Here is an 18,743-nt window from a genome sequence, read left to right as displayed (position 1 = left end):
AAAGTGCGAGCAAATTCCTCTTGTAAAGATATCACAAAATACTGCAAATGAGGGTACCAACATATTCACCTTCAGTGCAGACAGCGCTAGGAGAGAAGGAATGCTAGTACCGCCAAATCCTACCCCTCACCCAACCAAAGAGCTCTGGTTGTTTGCTATTGTTTTTGGGTGTCTACAGTTTGTTCTGTGTGCCTCCTGTTGCTGACCCTGGCCGAGTGAGTAAATGTTAGACCGTTAACAAAAACGTTTTTCCGGCTTGGCTTTTGCACATTTTCCCTAAGACAGGGGTGTCGAAACTTTTCAGTAAGCTGCAAATGTGTGGGGGCTGACAATTCAGCCTGGCATTCTTTGAACAGGTTTTACTAAATGTACCCTCTGTGAAAGGTTTGCAGTGCTTGGCGATCAGCATTATGACCTCGTAGCTCGTCTTTGTAGCATTTTCATTTGAATTGCAGTGCCTTGTGAAAAAGCGCTACTGTGATGTTAAAATAGCTTACAGTAGCTTCACTTTATCGCAGCGTTCGTTTCCAGTTAGCTTCTTGTAGTCAGCATGTTTTGTATAGCAGTGCCTCTTTATATTGTGTTTTTTGAAAACAGCCACAGCGCTTTTGCAAATTAAGCAGACGCAGTTGTTTTAGATTTCGGTGAAAAAATACTTCAATTTTCCACTTGTCCTAGAAGCACAGGCCATCACAGTCAACTTTCCTTTATTACTTACAGTATATGACCCTACAAAGTACAGTTGAATACAGTAACTATGGCACCGCCCCAAGCACAGAGTTCAAGAATTTCTCCCAACTGATATTCTCCATACCATATATACTCACATCTAAGCTCAGGAGGTAGAGCGCTCGTCTTGGGATCAAGAGATCGTAGGTTCGATTCCCTGCTCCTCCGTGTTATATGTCGAAGTGTCCTTGGACACTGAATCCCCAATGCCCCCAATAAGCAGGTTGGCGCCTTACACGGCTGCACGGCCACTATTGGTGTGTGAGTGTGTGTGAATGGGTAAGTGTGAAGCACATCGTAAAGCGCTTTGGGAAGTCTTCATTGACTTGAAAAGCGCTATATAAATGCATACCAACCATTAATGGATGAATAAATCAGACAAAAGAGCTTTAGGGAGAAACGTGCTTTCAGTCTTGAAGCCCTGGCCCTATGACAATGACATGGCAAAATGCACGTGCTGAATTCTGATTTGAAAAGCGACACACTATTAGGAGTGCAAAAAAAAAAATCTTCCATTATGGAACGGCGTATTGTTTTTCAGATTAGATTAGAATTTTAACCATTTCTAAGTCCAAAGGCTCTAGGTTATCCACCCTAAGACCTGATATAATAGCAAACACACATTACTTCCAAAAATGATTTCTGACTTCTTCTGCTTTTTAAATTTTTTCCTCCTATGACATGCCTTTTTGGCAAAAGAAGGAACACTTGTCTGCCAAGCTGCTGTCGATGACGGCTTTTTAGCCGCTGGAGGGGAAGCAGATGCAGGAGTCCAGATTCCACATGTGCTTCTCAAAGGTGGACCAAAGGGAGCCCCGCCCATCCCCTTTCCCAGCAGGGTCCCTCCCAGCAAAGCCTGGGCAACAGCGACGTGAGGTATTTAAGCAGACGGTTGTGAGGGGGCAACTGTAGGTCTTTCTGCTTACTTGAAGAGCCATCGGCACCATTGTGGGTGAGAATTTATTTTAACTTCCTTTTGTCACATCCACTTACTATTTGCATATCTTTTTTTAAAAAAAACTTTGTGGTAGTCAGACTAACCAAGATTTTTGGAGCCAGCTCAGACTCGAAACTTCAGTTGACATTTTTTTATCTCTTGCCCATTGCAAATGTGCATGAATATAGTTTTTGAAATAAGAACAGGACCGAATCTTGAGAGTTGCGTGCACTGACTGCGTTGGGACTAGAACCGGAAAAGATTGGCAAATTGCACATTTGTCAATCCAAAAAAGCAGAAACTGCAGACTAGTAACCGCTGTCAGTAAAATAATTTCCTGAAAATAGATGAGAAAGAATGCTTGATTACTTGAATAATTTTTTTGAAGCTTAATTCTGAATTGAGTTGCTTGGTTCTTTTGTATTAGCAACTTAAGACATAAACAGCACTGCAGCCAGTTACATTAATTCTCTTTTTATTTGTGGTGGCCAAGTCAAGATGGCTTGTTAAACAGAGCTTGCTATTCTGTCTCGGCTGCCAGCCAGCGAGTTTGCCCAGATAATTGCTAGCATGTGGGCCTCTGAAGCAACGTCAGTTCAGACTGTTAATCTATGTGCAAGACCCAGGAGAACAAACGGAGGCCTCAATTTTGGAGCACTGCACCACTTCAAGGGAGTGGCGGGCCCCAAAGTAAGGGCAGTGCCCAAACTTGGCCATCCGAGTCACCACCGCCTTTTAATCCACAACTACTCTAACATCACTGTCCTGTCTTACAGTCCTCAACCAGTGAAGCCTAAGTGACATGTCCAGTCTATCTGACACCAGTGCCGCACTGGCTGACCCTGCTCCTGAACCTCCGGTACCCACCGGTCCCCGTCCTAAAGTGAACAGTCGAGGCCGTGCCGCTGGACCGGCTGCCAACTCCAACTTGGACGAATGGGACGCACCAGAGTTCGAGCTCTTTGGAGTCGTTGGCCCAAGAGGACTTCCGCCCTTGACAGGTGACCTGGGGTTTCACTGGGTGCTGCGCTTGAAGTGTTTTTCTGGTGTGACAAGCCACATTTATCTTTTCCTAACTTTGGACTGTTTGAGTTTTATCTGGGGCTGTACATGATGAAGTTTGTGCTGATGCCGGACAGTTGAGTGACAGGGTGATTGACAGCCTCACAAGAGAAACTTAGCTGTCTTGCGCCATTTCGTCATACTAGGACGGCTGGGTGGACGGATAACAGCAGTATTGACGGTGATAACAGGCCTGGTGGCAACCACATCCCGTGGAGACAATGCACCGTGCTATTTTTAGCAGCTTGCGTTTTTATCCCTGACTTGTCATTTTGAAAATAGTGACTTTGGTTCGTCCAACTAGAACGGTCTTTGTCGGAAAGTGGCACTGCCCAGCGAAGTGGACAGACAAAAGGGAACACGACACACTTCTAAGGCAATGCTTCGTGGATTTTAATCCACAAAATAAAATAACTTAAAATCTTAGTGAAAGTTAGCGAAAGTCCATCTGCGTTTTTCATAGCTTAACACTCAGGTAATTTTGTCATTGTAATCCTGTGCAGTCCTTTAAGACATTTTTGTGATTAAGGGCTATATAAATAAATTTGACTTGACTTTTGGAAGCCACAATAAAGCCTTTTCCTTGAGGGCCATAAACCTGCCCATTCCAAAATAATCCTTCCTTCAACAGAGCTGAGTTGCTGAACAGGCTCATTCTCAGCTTTGTGTCATTCCTGCTAATAAAGATTATTAATTTGGACAGTCTTCCCAAAAGTCAAAGACAAAGTAATGCATTTTTCCTCAAAGTTTGGAGACAAATGTCAGTAACTGCTTGAAATTCATGAAAATCCTTTTTTGTTTTTGACTATGAATTCTGGATTCGTCTCTGAATCACTGGGCCAATGAAGCCAGAATTAAACAGTTTGTGTGGGTGTGTGTGTGTTTGTGTCCAGAGTTCTTGGACATTTGGGATGTGGACATGTTGAATCAGCGAGACCACAGCAACAAAATGGATCACCACACAGCCTCTTACAATTGCGAGCAGCTCATTGTCCGCCGTGGGCAAGAGTTCCATGTGTCCGTCACCTTCAACCGACCGTACCGACCTCAAGGAGACAAATTAGCCTTGGAGTTTGTCATCGGTGAGCCCGGCGCAGGCCTCACATGTTTAGAAAATGTCACAGAGTCCGGTCTCTTGCAGGTTCCAATCCTCGGTACAGCGAGAAGACCTACATTCCAGTCTTCCCAGGCAAGGACGAGCAGAGCGCCTGGCCGGGCCGCGTCATCCGGAACTCGGGCGATGTGCTAACCTTTGGTGTTACACCTGCCCCTGACTGCATCATTGGGAAGTACCAGATGTACGTCGCCATAGCCACTCCTTACGGAATCCGCAGGACTCGGCGGGACAAGAACCGCCAGGTCTACGTGCTTTTTAACCCCTGGCTGGCAGGTGAGTTGGAAGAATTTGCTTTTCTGAGTATCACTCAACAGAAGAATCATCCATGTGAACGACAGCCTCCTGGTTTTGAGTTTGATTTATGCATTTCCATTGGACTCAAGTGTTTTGTGTCCTCTTTGCTTTACTGCTGCCAACAAAAGCATTTAAATGTGGTTTTAGCTCACTTCTGCTGGAAAGTGTTTTAATTTGAGTAATTGAGTAGCGTATTCATGAATATTCTAGCGGTGTTCGCTTAATACTCAGCTACAGCGCCACATTGCCAGCAGAAATCAAGCCTCTGCCGTTGACTACTGCGACCGCCAAAGGCAGCCCTTCTTTCATTCTGTTAAATACATTGCGCTTGTAAAAGTCGTTGAGCGCCATTATCTGCAAGTTGACGTTAGCGCATGTCATCGCCAGCCGACAGTGTGTTTCTGCCTGATGACGCTGAGAGGGAGGAGTGCATAATGACTGAAACTGGAATCATCTACCATGGCTCACATGACGACATCGCCGAAAGACACTGGAACTACGGTCAGGTGCGCTTCCCACATTGTGAAATACATTGGACCCACGTCCAAAAATACACATTCAATGGTTTGCAGTTCAACTACGGTGTCCTGGATGCATGCCTGTACATCTTGGACAGGTGTGAAATGCCTCTGAGCAACAGAGGGGATGCCATCAAGGTGGCCAGAAGGGCCTCTGCCATGGTGAGCTACAACCTTATTTTTTGTTTTTCTTTTCACCATCCAAAAGTTTCAGCTTTTTGTACCTGTACGCAGCTTGATGCCCGTGACGACGATGGTGTTCTGGTGGGCAACTGGAGCGGTGACTACACCTACGGGGTGGCGCCCACGGCCTGGACCGGCAGTACGGAGATTCTGCTCACCTACGCCAGTGCCAAGACGCCTGTCTGCTACGCGCAGTGTTGGGTCTACGCCGCGGTTTTCAACACCTGTGAGTGGAGGAGTGGAAAACGCATGCAAAGTTATATTTAGCTTAAACGCTCATCAGTTGCACTAATTTCTCTTTGATCCACTTAAACCACGGTTTTAAAAAAAGAAGAATCTAAAGGACGTTTGACCAATCACCAAGAACACCAGTTTTTGTTATTAAAAACAAATCCATACAGACGCTGCCCTACTTGCGAACGAGATAGGTTGAATTTGTTTGTAAGTTGTTTCAGTGCTATATTTTGTATGGAATGTATGTTTAAGGTTTATATGAGTATCTTTGATGCTTGTATAAGTAACTTGTATTGTTTTGTACTAAAAAAATAAACATTTCATAAAATAATATACTCTATAAAGATGAATAAAGTTCAGTTTAACTTACTTTTGGAAAATGAACTTCAAGAGTTAGGCGACTTCCTTGGTGGTAAAAAGTGGCCAAAAAAAAGCGATCCAACCATTTTCTCAACAGCATCAAGCTTGAATATTCCACTTTCATTTCAAATGAAACGGCTTGTCTCTTCTTTACACTTTCTACCAAACATATTGATATATAGATAGATAGATAGATAGATAGATAGATAGATAGATAGATAGATAGATAGATAGATAGATAGATAGATAGATAGATAGATAGATAGATAGATAGATAGATAGATAGATAGATACTTTATTCATCCCCGAAGGGAAATTCACACTTCCAGCAGCATCCCTGAGCTGAGAACAGTACAATAATAAAGCCAAAACAATAAAATGTCAAAGTTCTTAGCGCTGGAGATACAGCATATAATGTTTACACACGAACTAGGAAGAGGAAGCGTATTTCTTCTTCAGGGTGGATGCTGGGTGACCTCTCACAGCGCCACATGCCGGTTGCAGCAGAAAGAAGCAGTACAGTACTGTCCTGTACTCGGAGAAAGGTGCAAACAATACAAAATCTAACTTACAGCAATGTCCGGATATTTTTCAACATTCCGAAAAAAAATGTTCGTATCTACCGTTTTTCATAGGTCGAATGGTCGTAAGTATAGGAGCGTCTGTATACTTTTATTTCGGGTCAACTTATCATGTAAAATTGCCTTTCTTTCATAATGTTATACTTATAAAAATCTAACATCTAAAGTAATAATGTTATGTGTTTTAATACACATGTCATTGCAAACAAGACGCTCCATGTTGGTCGTTGTAGCGGTTTTGCTTCCCTGACAACTTTTTGTGAGGCCAGAGATGGATGACATTGACCACATACAAAACGCTGCTTTCCTACTCAGTCCTACGCTGCCTTGGCATCCCGTCACGAGTGGTCACCAACTATTTCTCAGCCCACGACAACGACGGGAACCTCAGATCCGACATTATCCTGGATGAAAACGGCCGGATCGACCGTGGGCGGACCCGCGACTCCATCTGGTAGCTCTCCACTCTCTTCCTATCTCAAATTGTAGCGACAGTTCTGGGAAATTTCAGAATCATAACACAGTTTACGATATAAAATTGCTAGATTAAGGTGTCAGAAGTTAATCACAGGAATATGCTCTGCTCTGGTGTCCATGGATCTCTTTCTTTACCTTTGCTGGTGCCAGGAACTACCACTGTTGGAATGAGTGCTATATGTCTCGACCGGACCTCCCGGCGGGCTTTGGAGGCTGGCAGGTTGTGGACGCCACCCCGCAAGAAACCAGCGACGGTACCCACCGGTGTGTGTAGTCACATGTAACCTTCCATTGGTGACTCTGGTTTTGCTCCCGCTACTCCTTTCAAGGCTTGTACCGCTGCGGCCCGGCTTCCGTCCGCGCGATCAAACACGGTGAAATCTGTTTCCCCTTTGACGCTGCCTTTGTGTTTGCAGAGGTGAGTCGCTCACTGACTTTTCAAAGCTTGATGCTGAGAAAAAACAGCACCCAAATAAGTACACACGTGAGACTGAATATTCTTATTTGTCCGGAAGAGTCCACATCCTGGACCGGGTTTTCCCAAAAATCACCAGTTGAACTCTGTTTCCTAGAGGGGTCCACTCAATTTTGTTACCAGCTGTATTGATTGAGATGGTTTTGTAGCCAGTGCCTCTCTGATGCCCTTGCAGGTGAACAGCGACATGGTGTTTTACTCTCGAAGGAAGGACGGCAGCATGGAGCCGGTCAAAGTCAACCGCACCCATGTTGGTCGCTTGGTTCTGACGAAGGCTGCCGGAGGCTCGGGTCACCGTGACATCACAGATATGTATAAGTTTCCAGAAGGTGAGGAGCAGCTGCCGCTTCCTGTTATCTTTACCTTCCCAATGACGGCTCGCTGTTTTATATTACTGGAAAGGCAGCGCAGAAGAGCGCACGGTTCTGGAGAAAGCCGAAGGTTTCAGCTGCAAACGGGAAAAAGCAAACCTGGCGTCTGCGGACATCAATCTGGTTATATCCCACATGGAAGTCGCCCTGGGGCAAGACTTTAACTTGACACTGAAGGTGACCAATCGCAGTGGGAGCCGGCGGACGCTTGAAGCATATGTCAGCGGCAGCGTGGTCTACTACACGGGCCTGGTCAGCGCCGAGTTCCTGTTCACCACTCCTACTGTAACCATGGATCCTCACGGCAGTGAGTCCACTTGGAAGGTGCGGGGGCGGAGTGGAGTGCACAGTCAAATACGATAGTTTCTCCCCAACAGGTGCCCATGAGTCAGTGAGCATCCGAGCCCAGCATTACATGAAGTCACTGGTCGAGCAGTCCAACCTGCACTTTATGGTGACGGGCAAGGTCACTGAGACAGGACAGATTGTCAGTGCCATGAAAGTGGTCCGCCTACGTGGTCCCCGACTTAGCGTCAAGGTGCAGACCCAAAGCTGGGCTTTCAATCTAAATTCCACAGGTGCATCCATTTCGCATGTTTTGCAGGTTGTGGGGCCCGGCAAGCTTAGCGAGGAAATGATGGCTACAGTGGAGTTCACCAACCCTTTGAGTGTCAGCCTGGAGGACGTCTATGTGCGCATGGAAGGGGCCGGACTCATGCTGCCTAGGACCAAGTACTACAGGTGAGGGCATCTTCCACGTGGCCATAGCAGTGCCCATGCTATATGCTCCCACCTCCACCATCTCACCTACAGGGTCATCACGGGAGGCTCCTCACTCATCTGGAGTGAGTATTTCACCCCGCATAGGGCAGGCAACAGCCGGCTGATTGCTACCTTGGACTGCGCCGCCCTCCGCCAGGTGTATGGCGAGGTCACGCTCACCATCCAGCCTTGAGGAAAGATCATCAGAAACCAGTGTTCGCCACTAGTTTCTAGGTGTGTTGTCATGTAGACCAGTTTCATTTAACGTTATTCTTCAAAGTGCGCCTGCAGCACCAACGTTTAAACCTCCTGGCTTTCTTCTGGTAGTTTCTAGAAAATTCTGCACTCAAGCCACGCCATGTGAGGACAAAATGCTCGTCTTGTCAGTACTCATTTGATCTCTTGTAAAGTACTTTAGAATCTTCCTTGTTAAATTAGAATTCTGATCTGAAGTGTGTTTCTTTACAGTAGCTATGCCTTATCTTAAAGTATTCACGCACGGTTGTTTGCAAACATGAAACTGGCATATTCCCTTGAATAAATAAAAGGCTTTCTAGCAGCTGACAGTTTTTGGGAGAATTTATGTCCCCCAAAAATCCACTTTCCCCGGGGTTTCTACACATCTGGAGTGCAGAGAAGTTCAGACTTCTATGCACTTACTTGCTGGTTGCTCTACATTCATTCCTACAAAATGTCATCACAGAAGTTAAACAACATGTCTATTTTCAACCAAATGACAAATACAGTGAAATACAGAATGAGATACAGAACCGTTCTCTTTGTCATATAGTTTCCAATCTTGCAAGTTGAGTCAAAAGCAGAGGTGGGTAGAGTAGCCCAACATTTTACTCAAGTAAAAGTACTGTTGCACAATGTGCCCTTTATCTGGGCAACAAAAAAAGAGTGCAATAAAACACAGCATCCATTTATATATAAAAAAGGCAACCTTTTGAAAAGGTAAAGTAAATAAAACATTGATCCAGGTCAAGTTTGATTTCTGTGCCATTTTTTCTCTTTTAACCTTTGGGACACACGCACACAAGTATGCGAACTGCCAGGCTTGTGACGCTGCGCCTTTAAAAGGGGCAGACCTTAGGCCGCACAGCTCGCCCTCATTTAGGGGACCCGGGAGAGAAGAAAACAAGAAAAGGAAAATGCGCCTACTTACATGGGGGGATTTCTTTTTTCACAAATCTACTTAAAGTCTATATCTATCTATTTATCTTAAGTAAAAGTAAAAAATATAGTGATTTCAAAACACTCCCAGAAGTACCAAATGGACCATAACTTATTCAAGTAAATATAACAGAGTAGATGTAACTCATTACTGCCCACTTCTGGTCAAAATCAATTAGGGGAATAGTTTTCTGGATGGTGACTAAGTACCAAGGGCATAGTTTTGGCATGCAATGATGGAACATGTATGACAAATATTATGTCCCCAACAATATCAAACAATAACTGTTTTGTTCCCACCGGATTAACTTCATGACTTTTCAGCCAACATCTTGTGTTGACCATGCACACCATTCACGCCGTAAGTCAGACAATAACAGTTTTTCTTCAACAGCAGCTTGATGTAAAAAATTAAAACAAAAACAGGAAAAAAAATATATTCAGATCATCGTCACATGGTGACAGCCTCAGCAGCACTGTCGCCGTACGGCACCACGGCGTAACCTTTCCCCCGGGGGAAACATTCGTCCAGTGCGCGTGACCAACTTCCCGTGGAGCGCATGGCCAGCAAAATGTCGAACACTTGATTGATGGCCAGGATCTTGGAGTGGAAGTTCTTGTTGTTGGGCGTCTTGCGCATGTACTCGTCTATTGGGAGCCTGGCCATGCCCACGCCCAGCTCTTTGGCCCTGGATAGGCTCAGCATCTGCACCCAAAGTCACATCAAAATGTCTGTCATCTATAGTTTTGGTGAATAAGCTGGTTCTATGAATTAGAGCAGTGGTTCCCAAAGTGGGGTTCACGGACCGTCAGAATGCCCGCGACATGTTGTCTGTGACAGAGTAATAATATATATATTTTTTTTTTATGGAACATAATTATTTATTTCTTCTGTCTTGCTATGTCCCACATCCTATCTATCCTATTTTTATATTATCAGATTATCTGGGGGAAGGAGAAACAGTCAGCTTCTTGGAGAAGTTGGCATTTTGTGCTAAACTGATAATTTCCCAGCACTTGACAAGCTCCAGCACCATTTGAAAACACAGCAGGGAGGTTTTGACCATTATTTTACACTTCATGAATTGTCTGGAAAGAAGCCTTTTGGCTTTTATCTTGACACGGACGGAGACGACAGAAAAGAGGGACTCATCGAAAACTCTGTACTTTCAGAAGCCATCAGTCAGTAATTTGACAACAAGACAAAGACGACCTTTTGCTGCGAGGGGTTGGAACTGTTTCCAAAACTCGTCAAATCAGCCATGGAATACTATGTTCCTTTTGTTACTCCGTACAAATGTGTGGCAGGGTTTTCAACTCTATTAGATGTGAAGACAAAAAAAAAACAAAATTGTCTGGAAAGTTAGGATATTATAATTGCCCTTTGCAGTGTTGAACCATGTATCAATTTATTTTGCAAAAAAAGCAAGAGCACCACTAAAATTGAGTATTTCATTGTACTAAAAGGGCATAACTGTAAAGCACTACATTGTTGACGAAAGTTGAGTTTGGGGGTCCGGAAGCTTTTTAAACGACTAACTGGGCGGCAGTAGCTCAGGAGGTAGAGCGATCGTTTTAGGATTAAGGGATCCCAGTTCGAATCCCGGCTTGTCCGTGTTACATGCCGAAGTGTCCTTGGGTAAGACACTGAACCCCCAATACCCCCAATAAGCAGGTTAGCGCCTTACATGGCTGCACAGATCACGGCCGCTATTGGGAAATGTGAAGCACAATGTAAAGCGCTTTGGGAAGTCATTGACTTGAAAAGCGCTATATAAATGCAGATCATTTCATTTCATTTCATTTCATTTCATTTCATAACTGGGGATCCGGGCCCAGGTTGACTTTTGGAACCACTGAACTAGAGGTAAGATCTTAAGCCTAAGCCTAAACCTGACCTGAGCGGAAACTTGAGTGCGCCCTAAACTGTCAATCATTAGTTCGGGTTTGGCCTGCGCTTCTTGCTCGCTGCTCTTTTAAAAAATTCTATTATCCTTCCGTCATTCTTCTTAGTTTATTTTTCTTTGTGGAACCCTGAAAGCCCTGCTCAAATATAAAATATTAAAAATCTGGTTTGCTGCGGGCTCGGTTCTTCAAATCAATTTAATTTGTCAGGCTCGGGCTGGTTCTGGCTTCAATACCTGCAGGCAGTGTCGGTCCATCTGGATTTTTTCGAACCTAGCTTACCTCTACTATGAATAATTATATATATATATATATATATATATATATATAATCATATAATTATGAATTTGAACAGGTAGCCAATATACTGTTTGCATTTACAGGACATAACATGGGTTCATTGGCACCTTTTGCACACTTTCATCCACGAGACCCCCTAGGACGTACACCTTGCCACACTCCACTCGCTCTAAAGCTGAAAGGACATGTGGACGTCAGAGCCTGCTCGTCTTGCGTTCGTTGAGCGACTTTACGAGCCAACAACCCTTTTCGGCATCAGGCGAGAGGTAAACGATACTGGCCGGGGGGAAAATGTCCAGGCAGCTTTGCTCCGTCCTTTCCATCTGTAAGAAGCAATAGCAATTGTTCAACTTCAAACGTCTAATTCTTGTCTTTGGCCTTTCTTGGCTCGAATTTACACAATACTTTACTTGAAAAGCACAAGTTTTGACGCATTAAGATGACACAAAGGAGTGCTAAAGCATTGCATTTGTGCAAATTAAGTACTATAACTCATTTTAATGGACAGAGACTCCTTGATTTGGTCTTTATTGTCATTGATATCGTGTCGTGCATTGTGTTCTGTTAGACAGCACTCTGAGGGTGCTCCGTGTTAGATGGGTGTGACTGTGTGCGCGACTATGATAGTGTATGCTGTCAGGTGAACACCGGGCGGGCACTGCTTCCGTAAACAAACTGGGAAGCATAGCACCTGCTAGCTTTTAGCAGCTCTTTACATTGAAAATAAATGCAGAAATTAAAATGGACTCGTAGAAAAGTCATACGAGCGCTACAAAATATTGATCATCATCGTGTTCTTTATGTATTATCATCGGGTTCCGGAAGTGACTGGGCGGCGTCGGTGAGAAGGCAAGAACGGTGCTGCTGGTCCGGCCAACTGCTAACAGCTAGGCTAACAAATCTCCCAAACCACCGCGGTGGACCCTGCATCTTTCCAACGCCAAGTCCATTAAGCATAAAACCGATGACCTGAAGCTACAATTCGTGGGATACTGTTACATTTGAGAGTTTTATTTTATTTATCGCAGAGATCTGGCTTAATCCAAGGACACCCAATAATAGTACGCAGCTAGACAGCCTATCTCTAAATTTCTTTCTCACACTGAAAGGACAATCCCTCCATTTTTGTTTTCCTTTCAGATATTAACAATAAAACCATTTATTCAACTGCAATTATGTGTTGTGTGTTATCATTTGTAGCTTTATACTTGTTATTTTGTTACAGTCGTAACATTCCAGTCGGTAATGACATCATCTTGAGGTAAGTAATAACCCTTAGGGGGCGTTTATGAATGTGCAACGCTACTTCACGGATTTTCACTTATCTAGGGTGGTTCTGGTCCCATATAACCGCAAAAACCGAGGGATCTCTGTAGTTCTTTACCACTTGGATGTCCAAGGTAGTAGTGCTGCACAATTTTGGAAAGAAAGCCAATTGTGATTTTTTTTTTTCAGGGCAGCATTTTGATTTAAAAGCGATTTTTGATTTTAAAAGAAAAGTGAATTTTCTGTGCTAGTTTTGTTTTTGTTATGTGCAACTTCAAAACGTTCTACTTGCTGACGCCATCTTCTGCCTGAAATAAAAAAATGCTGGAATAAACTCATTCTTTTTCATATGTTGGTGGGTTTGGCTTTGCGTTTGGACTGAAAAAGTCATTTACTTACTTTCACCATTTTCATCCCGGAATAAAAGAAAACTACAACCACATGCGTGAAAGCACCACACTAGTTAGTCGGGCACACTGGTTGAAAAATACTGCCATAATTAATCCACCATTAGCCCAATTAATGGGTAATTCTGGGTTTCATTGAGAAGATGTCTAATATCTTGTGACTTTGGCCTTGTTCGACAAAAGTTCTTAAAGGATTTGGTGGGACATGAGTAGTCACCATTTTTGGCGAGTGGCAAAACTTGGGACTTTACCAATAGAATAGGTTAAGACTCAAGACGTAGTGATTTTGTGTGTCTAGGCGACGACTCACCGCATAGTCGAGGAAGCCGGCATTAATGCGCACACACTCGGCCAGGAGCCGGCTGTCCTCACCAAGACTGGTCAGAAACAAATTGAATGGTTCTTCAGCCCGTTTGTTGGATCCATACATCCGCCGTAACTGGGAAGCCAAACGACTCGCCTCCTGCAGCAGTCCAACATAAAAGGTCTTGACCAACTAGAAAAATATTTCTAACCCCAAAACTAGGCTCATCATGGAAGCAGCAAACTTTCTCTTGAAGAAAAAAAAAATGACTCATGAGGGTCTAAATTTGTAGCCCAGGCCAAAAACGGAGTGAATGGACTCTTTCATAGCTTACGCCTAACGTCACAGTCGAAGGTGGAAGCAAAATAATACTTGCCCTGGTTAGATGACAGAGGATAAGAACGCTGGTAGTGGTCGTCAAGTTGTGTGTTTGTGTGCCAGAATCGGAGAAAAAAAACGTTAGTGATCGTAAGTTTGAAGTTTTACAGGATCCCAGCATCAAACGGAAAACATTGAATAGAAGCACTTATGAAAAATGCTCAAGTGCACACTTGATATAAAGTAAGAGAAATGAAATGTTTATAATTGTTAATATCAAGTCCATATTACTTATTATATTGACAAAATATCTAGTCATTTTCTTAGCTTTACCTAACTGTTAGTGTGTATCTTAAGTGCCAAAGGTAGCCTTGTAAACACTGCGTGGGTCGAAAACAAAAACAGGCATGCATTGCAAACAATCGTTTGGCATACAATCCAAGTAATTTATGAGAAACATTTACTTATTAATGTATTTAATATCTATTTTATATACATTTTATTGTATACTCAACGATAGTTGGTAATGCATGCCTGTTTTTACTTTTGACACACAGTGTTTACAAGGCTACTGTTGGCAATTAGGCTACTTGCTTTAAGTTTGCTAAAGCAAAGGAAAAAAAAGAAATTTTACTGATATAATAATTAATATGGACTCGATAGCAACAGTCATAAACATTTAATTACTCTTACTTGATATAAAGTGTGCCCTGCAAAGGTGAGCATTTGCATTAATCCAATCTTTTTGCTTTAATGCGCTAATCTCTCTTATTTTTATCAGGTGTGTCCGCTGGGATCCTATAAAACTTCAATTTACAATCACGAAAATTTTTTCTCTGATTCTGGCACACAAAATCACAACATGACGAAGACTAGCAGCTATACTAGTGTTCTTCTTCTGTCCTCTCACCAGCACAAGTAGTCTTCTGCCTCCAGGCTAAGCCCTGAACACAGGATACGTCACAATGTTTACAAACAAATGAAAGGGTCTATTGAGTTTCAAGCACCTTACTGGACATGAAGTGGCTCATGCTAAGGTCAATGCAAACTTTGAAGCCACTGGAGCGAGCCTCAGCCAAACGCTCCATGACAGTGGCCTTGGTGACCCGCTTGCTGAGCTCCCCCCTGTCTGCCTGGCCTGGTGTACAAACAGATAGTTAGTGATCATCAAAGACACAACGCCTAATTTTCTTTTACCAGAATGCCTACTAAGCTTTCTCCTTTCTTTCTCCTCTTTCCTTTTACTTTTCCTGGCGGCCAGCTTTCTCTGCCAGTTCCGCTGCTTCCTCAACACGTTTTTCTGAGGCATGGCAATACACAAACAAGCATTCAGCTCGGATAAGGACCCTTTGCACGTGACGTCACAGTGCATTTCCCTGAGCTATGAGTGCCATGGCAGACGGCAGATGAACCCTTGCACACAGCAGTTAAATGAACAGTTGAGTTGATACAAATATCTACAACTACGACAGAAGAATATAACCACTACTTTTAACATGGTGATGTCTTGTTGTATGATAGGCTGTGAGAACCGGCAAACTTCTAAACCCAATTTGGCATTTTATCGTATCCCTTTTGACGAAGACATAGGACGACGATGCATAAAGCAGATTCTTCAGCGCATTTTCTTTCACTCTGCAAAGTTGGATGATTGGACAAAATTTTGGGAATAATAATAATAATAATAATGTCTAAACCCCCTAGAGCCTGTGTCAACAAATATACATCTTTAAACTGGTCTCCCTCCCGCAATCACTTAAGATCCTTGAGGCTCATTTTGACCTTACTTTTTTCAAGAATAATGATTTTAAAACAAGGTGCAATGTCAGAAAAAAACTGCAAACAAAAAGTTTATGGAAGTTTTTCCCTTTAGCGCAGTGAGCGCGTGAGACAGGGGAGCGGGCTGTGTGTGCATTGCTCCGCCTACCCAATCTAAATGTTCTGTGTGATTGGCTAGTGTTTTTGTATATGAGCTTCCACATAAAGGATTCTGTAGAGATGTACTGCCAAAACGGGGTCTGTTGGGGTCACACCTTGACTATAGATAAGACTGTGCCCTTTATGTACTGATCCAAACAGTTCCAAAGCTTAGTATTGCTAGGGCTATGCACGTACATTACTCGAATTTGAGCTTATCAAAATTTAAACGCTATTGAGGAAGTTTTTCTTCAATTATCATTTTATCTCCGGGCCATATGTACTCATGAAATTAGCCATATATGTCTCGCGATCCATAGGTTCCCGATTCCTGCCTTAGCATATCTTCTGAATGTTCATCTTCTGTTTTATCCATTGAGAATTTGACAATTCAATTCAACGTTATAAGCTTGATGGTAGAGCACTTAACAGTTTTGAATACATGCATATTGAATTGATGTTGAAAGGTATAGCTTTTTGTTGTTGCCAGGGTTGGGTAGGGTTACTTTAACTTGATTACTTTCAATTACTTTTGGATTACTCCAATACCAAATATGCTAATAAAAGACAAAAGAAACTTAATATGAATAAAATTACTAAATTTTGTGCAGGCTTGGGGAGTAACGGAATACATGGAACGGCAAAAATGATGTTGGCAAGCTGTTTGGATTTATTTTCATTTTGTTTCTGTCGCATTTTATGTTAGTTTTGCCGGAGATCAAAGAGATCAAAGCCAGGAGAGAAAAATTACCACGTATTGTGAGTCATAATTTTATTCATATTTAGTTTCTTTTGTCTTTTATTAGCATATTTGGTATTGGAGTAATCCAAAAGTCATATATATATATATATATATATATATATATATATATATATATATATATATATTTATATATATACCACAGCCATATCCCCCTAGTGGGAGGTGGCTAGAGTCATTTCTGACTCTTTTAGGGAGATTGATTCAGAGGAAGGGATTCCCAGCCCCCTCGCTCAACCCAACTGAGGTGTTGGGAGGCATTAGGTGACCAAACCCCCCAATTCCAACCCCTAATGCTGAACGCCAAGCAGGAGCCAACGGGTACCAATGTTTAAGTCTTAGGTATGACTCGGCCGAGGTTTGAACCACAACCTCCCAGTCTTGGGGCGGGCATACCCCCAAGGCCACCGAGCTGGTTTAAATCCAAAAGTGATTGAAAGTAATCAGGTTAAAGTAACCCTACCCAACCCTGGTTGTTGCTGTCGACTGTTTGTGAGTCTCACCCACGGGGAAACTGTTTATTACGGCTTACTGCCGTCCGTCATGGCGTTGTCACGTGGTTAGGTCACATGTGTGCAAAGGGTCAATAAAATAGCATCAGACAATGAGAAATCTGAGGTTGAATTTCAGTCTTGTGAATTATATCGTTGGGTGGACAGTATTCGCCTAACATGCAGCTTCCTGCTGCGAATAAAAGCGAAAACTTACAGAAAAAGGCGGAGTATCTCTCCCTGGCGTGTCCTCCACATTAAGCACATCGATATGGAGCAGCTCCATCGTCTCCAAAAAGCCCCTGGTCTGCTCCTTTTCACTCGGATCGGATGCAACCTCGGTCATCATGTTTGCCAACTAAACGAAAAAGAATCCATCTCGGATAAACAATGTGCATACAAATTAGTAGAAGTGTATATATATATATATATATATATATATATATATATATATATATATATATATATATATATATACACTTTGGCAGATAACAACAAGTAAGTGAAATATACTTACACGTTCCTGGAACAATTCGAATGTCGCACGTATATGACGTATTACGCATTCCCCGGCCAATCAAACTTGTTGGACTGGAAAAAAAGTCGGGTTGTTAACCAGTTTATCTCTATTAAGAAACAAATTGAGAGAAAATCCATTTAAAATAATTCACTGGATTTACCCCGCCAAATTACATAATACAAAACTGTTTATGACCGATATTGACGTTCACTGTACATTTTGTTCCACTGACCCTGAAATTGTGTAACTCATTTATTTTGACTCTCCCCTGAGGCCAGGAGCGTTTTTAGGTTCATAGCTTTTTTTTGTGGGTGGGTGGGGCAAACTACACTTAATTGGTAAATGGTAAATTGTCTGCGTTTTTCTTGGGCTTTTCAAGTCAATGAAGACCTCCCAAAGTGCTTTACAATGTGCTTGACACTTACCCATTCACACACACACTTACACACCAATAGGGGCCATGCAGGTTCACAAAACTATATACTATAAACTATAATATTGACACACACACACACACACACACACACGTATATATATATATATATATATATATATATATATATATATATATATATATATATATATATATATATATAATAATAATAATAATAATAATTTCCTTGTATTGTCATTCTGTGTAACAATGTACACAGAACGAAATGTCGATTGCACCTGACCCGATGCAGCCCCAGCCAAGAGAGGGCGCCGCCGACCACTTTTTAAGTCTTAGGAATGACTCGGCCGGGGCGCGAACCCGAACCTCCCAGTCTCAAAGCGGGCGCCTTATATTGTTCCCATTGTCCCTTTGTGTGTCTGCAACAAAAGTACAGTAGTAAGAAAATACTACAAAATAAACTACAAAACTAAATATTAAGTTTAGTGCTTAAAAGCTTAAAAACAGGGTCTAACATATTATTTTGTCTTCAATCTGATTCGAAAGAATACTCTAGAAATACTACAAAAATACTAATACAGTAACTATATGATACAAAATCACAGTTACAGAAATATTACAACAGCAACACAAAAAAAAACCAACTACAGTAGTATTAAACAATATTTAAGAAATACTACAAAAATACTCGTATGGAAATACTTTTACATATACGACAGATATACTACAAAAAAATGCCTTGCATGGCTGACGCTACTATCGGTGTGTGAGTGTGTTAATGGGTAAGTGTGAAGCACATTGTAAAGCACGTTGGAAGGTCTTCATTGATTTGAAAATCGCTGTATAAATGCAGACCATTTACATTTACAGTAATAATATAAAAAT

General features: G+C 42.4%; 2 protein-coding genes across 4 annotated transcripts; one reads left to right on the top strand and one right to left on the bottom strand.

Annotated features, from left to right (window-relative positions):
* Nucleotides 1-1,604: 1,604 nt before the first annotated feature.
* f13a1b (coagulation factor XIII, A1 polypeptide b) lies at nucleotides 1,605-8,666 on the top strand. Of its 2 annotated transcripts, none has more exons than XM_088347771.1 (15): nucleotides 1,605-1,681; nucleotides 2,443-2,667; nucleotides 3,622-3,810; nucleotides 3,870-4,118; nucleotides 4,527-4,645; nucleotides 4,712-4,819; nucleotides 4,892-5,066; nucleotides 6,331-6,469; nucleotides 6,643-6,746; nucleotides 6,822-6,910; nucleotides 7,143-7,296; nucleotides 7,370-7,645; nucleotides 7,716-7,876; nucleotides 7,943-8,079; nucleotides 8,152-8,666. In XM_088347771.1, exons 2-15 carry the CDS (start codon nucleotides 2,469-2,471, stop codon nucleotides 8,291-8,293), a joined length of 2,241 nt encoding a protein of 746 aa, XP_088203897.1. In that variant the 5' UTR covers nucleotides 1,605-1,681; nucleotides 2,443-2,468; the 3' UTR covers nucleotides 8,294-8,666. The 2 variants fall into 2 exon arrangements, with proteins under 2 accessions (XP_088203897.1, XP_088203898.1); XM_088347772.1 differs by having other exon boundaries at nucleotides 1,630-1,677.
* Nucleotides 8,667-8,806: 140 nt separating this feature from the next.
* On the bottom strand, nucleotides 8,807-17,521 carry trmt10b (tRNA methyltransferase 10B). 2 transcript variants are annotated; one of them, XM_088347773.1, is made up of 8 exons: nucleotides 17,462-17,521; nucleotides 17,162-17,302; nucleotides 14,974-15,076; nucleotides 14,784-14,914; nucleotides 13,465-13,617; nucleotides 11,726-11,804; nucleotides 11,589-11,656; nucleotides 8,807-9,982 (listed from the first exon to the last, which is right to left on the bottom strand). In XM_088347773.1, exons 2-8 carry the CDS (start codon nucleotides 17,291-17,293, stop codon nucleotides 9,728-9,730), a joined length of 921 nt encoding a protein of 306 aa, XP_088203899.1. In that variant the 5' UTR covers nucleotides 17,294-17,302; nucleotides 17,462-17,521; the 3' UTR covers nucleotides 8,807-9,727. The 2 variants fall into 2 exon arrangements, with proteins under 2 accessions (XP_088203899.1, XP_088203900.1); XM_088347774.1 differs by having other exon boundaries at nucleotides 14,986-15,076.
* Between the last annotated feature and the right edge of the window lie 1,222 nt (nucleotides 17,522-18,743).

Source organism: Urocampus carinirostris, chromosome 11, assembly GCF_059441175.1.
Source record: "Urocampus carinirostris isolate Australia breed hairy pipefish chromosome 11, RoL_Ucar_1.0, whole genome shotgun sequence".
NCBI classification, from domain to species: domain Eukaryota; kingdom Metazoa; phylum Chordata; class Actinopteri; order Syngnathiformes; family Syngnathidae; genus Urocampus; species Urocampus carinirostris.
This window is presented reverse-complemented; position numbering and strand designations above follow the sequence as displayed.

Bases quoted from the DNA above. Each gene is read 5' to 3' on its own strand.
- f13a1b (XM_088347771.1), top strand. From the start codon at position 2,469: ATGTCCAGTCTATCTGACACCAGTGCCGCACTGGCTGACCCTGCTCCT. The intron at 4,820-4,891 runs GTGAGCTACAAC...ACCTGTACGCAG, and splicing joins CCAGAAGGGCCTCTGCCATG to CTTGATGCCCGTGACGACGA. The intron at 6,911-7,142 runs GTGAGTCGCTCA...ATGCCCTTGCAG, and splicing joins CTGCCTTTGTGTTTGCAGAG to GTGAACAGCGACATGGTGTT.
- trmt10b (XM_088347773.1), bottom strand. From the start codon at position 17,293: ATGATGACCGAGGTTGCATCCGATCCGAGTGAAAAGGAGCAGACCAGG. The intron at 13,618-14,783 runs GTGCTTGAAACT...GGACTGCTGCAG, and splicing joins GCCACTTCATGTCCAGTAAG to GAGGCGAGTCGTTTGGCTTC. The intron at 11,657-11,725 runs GTTGTTGGCTCG...ATGTCCTTTCAG, and splicing joins CTCGCCTGATGCCGAAAAGG to CTTTAGAGCGAGTGGAGTGT.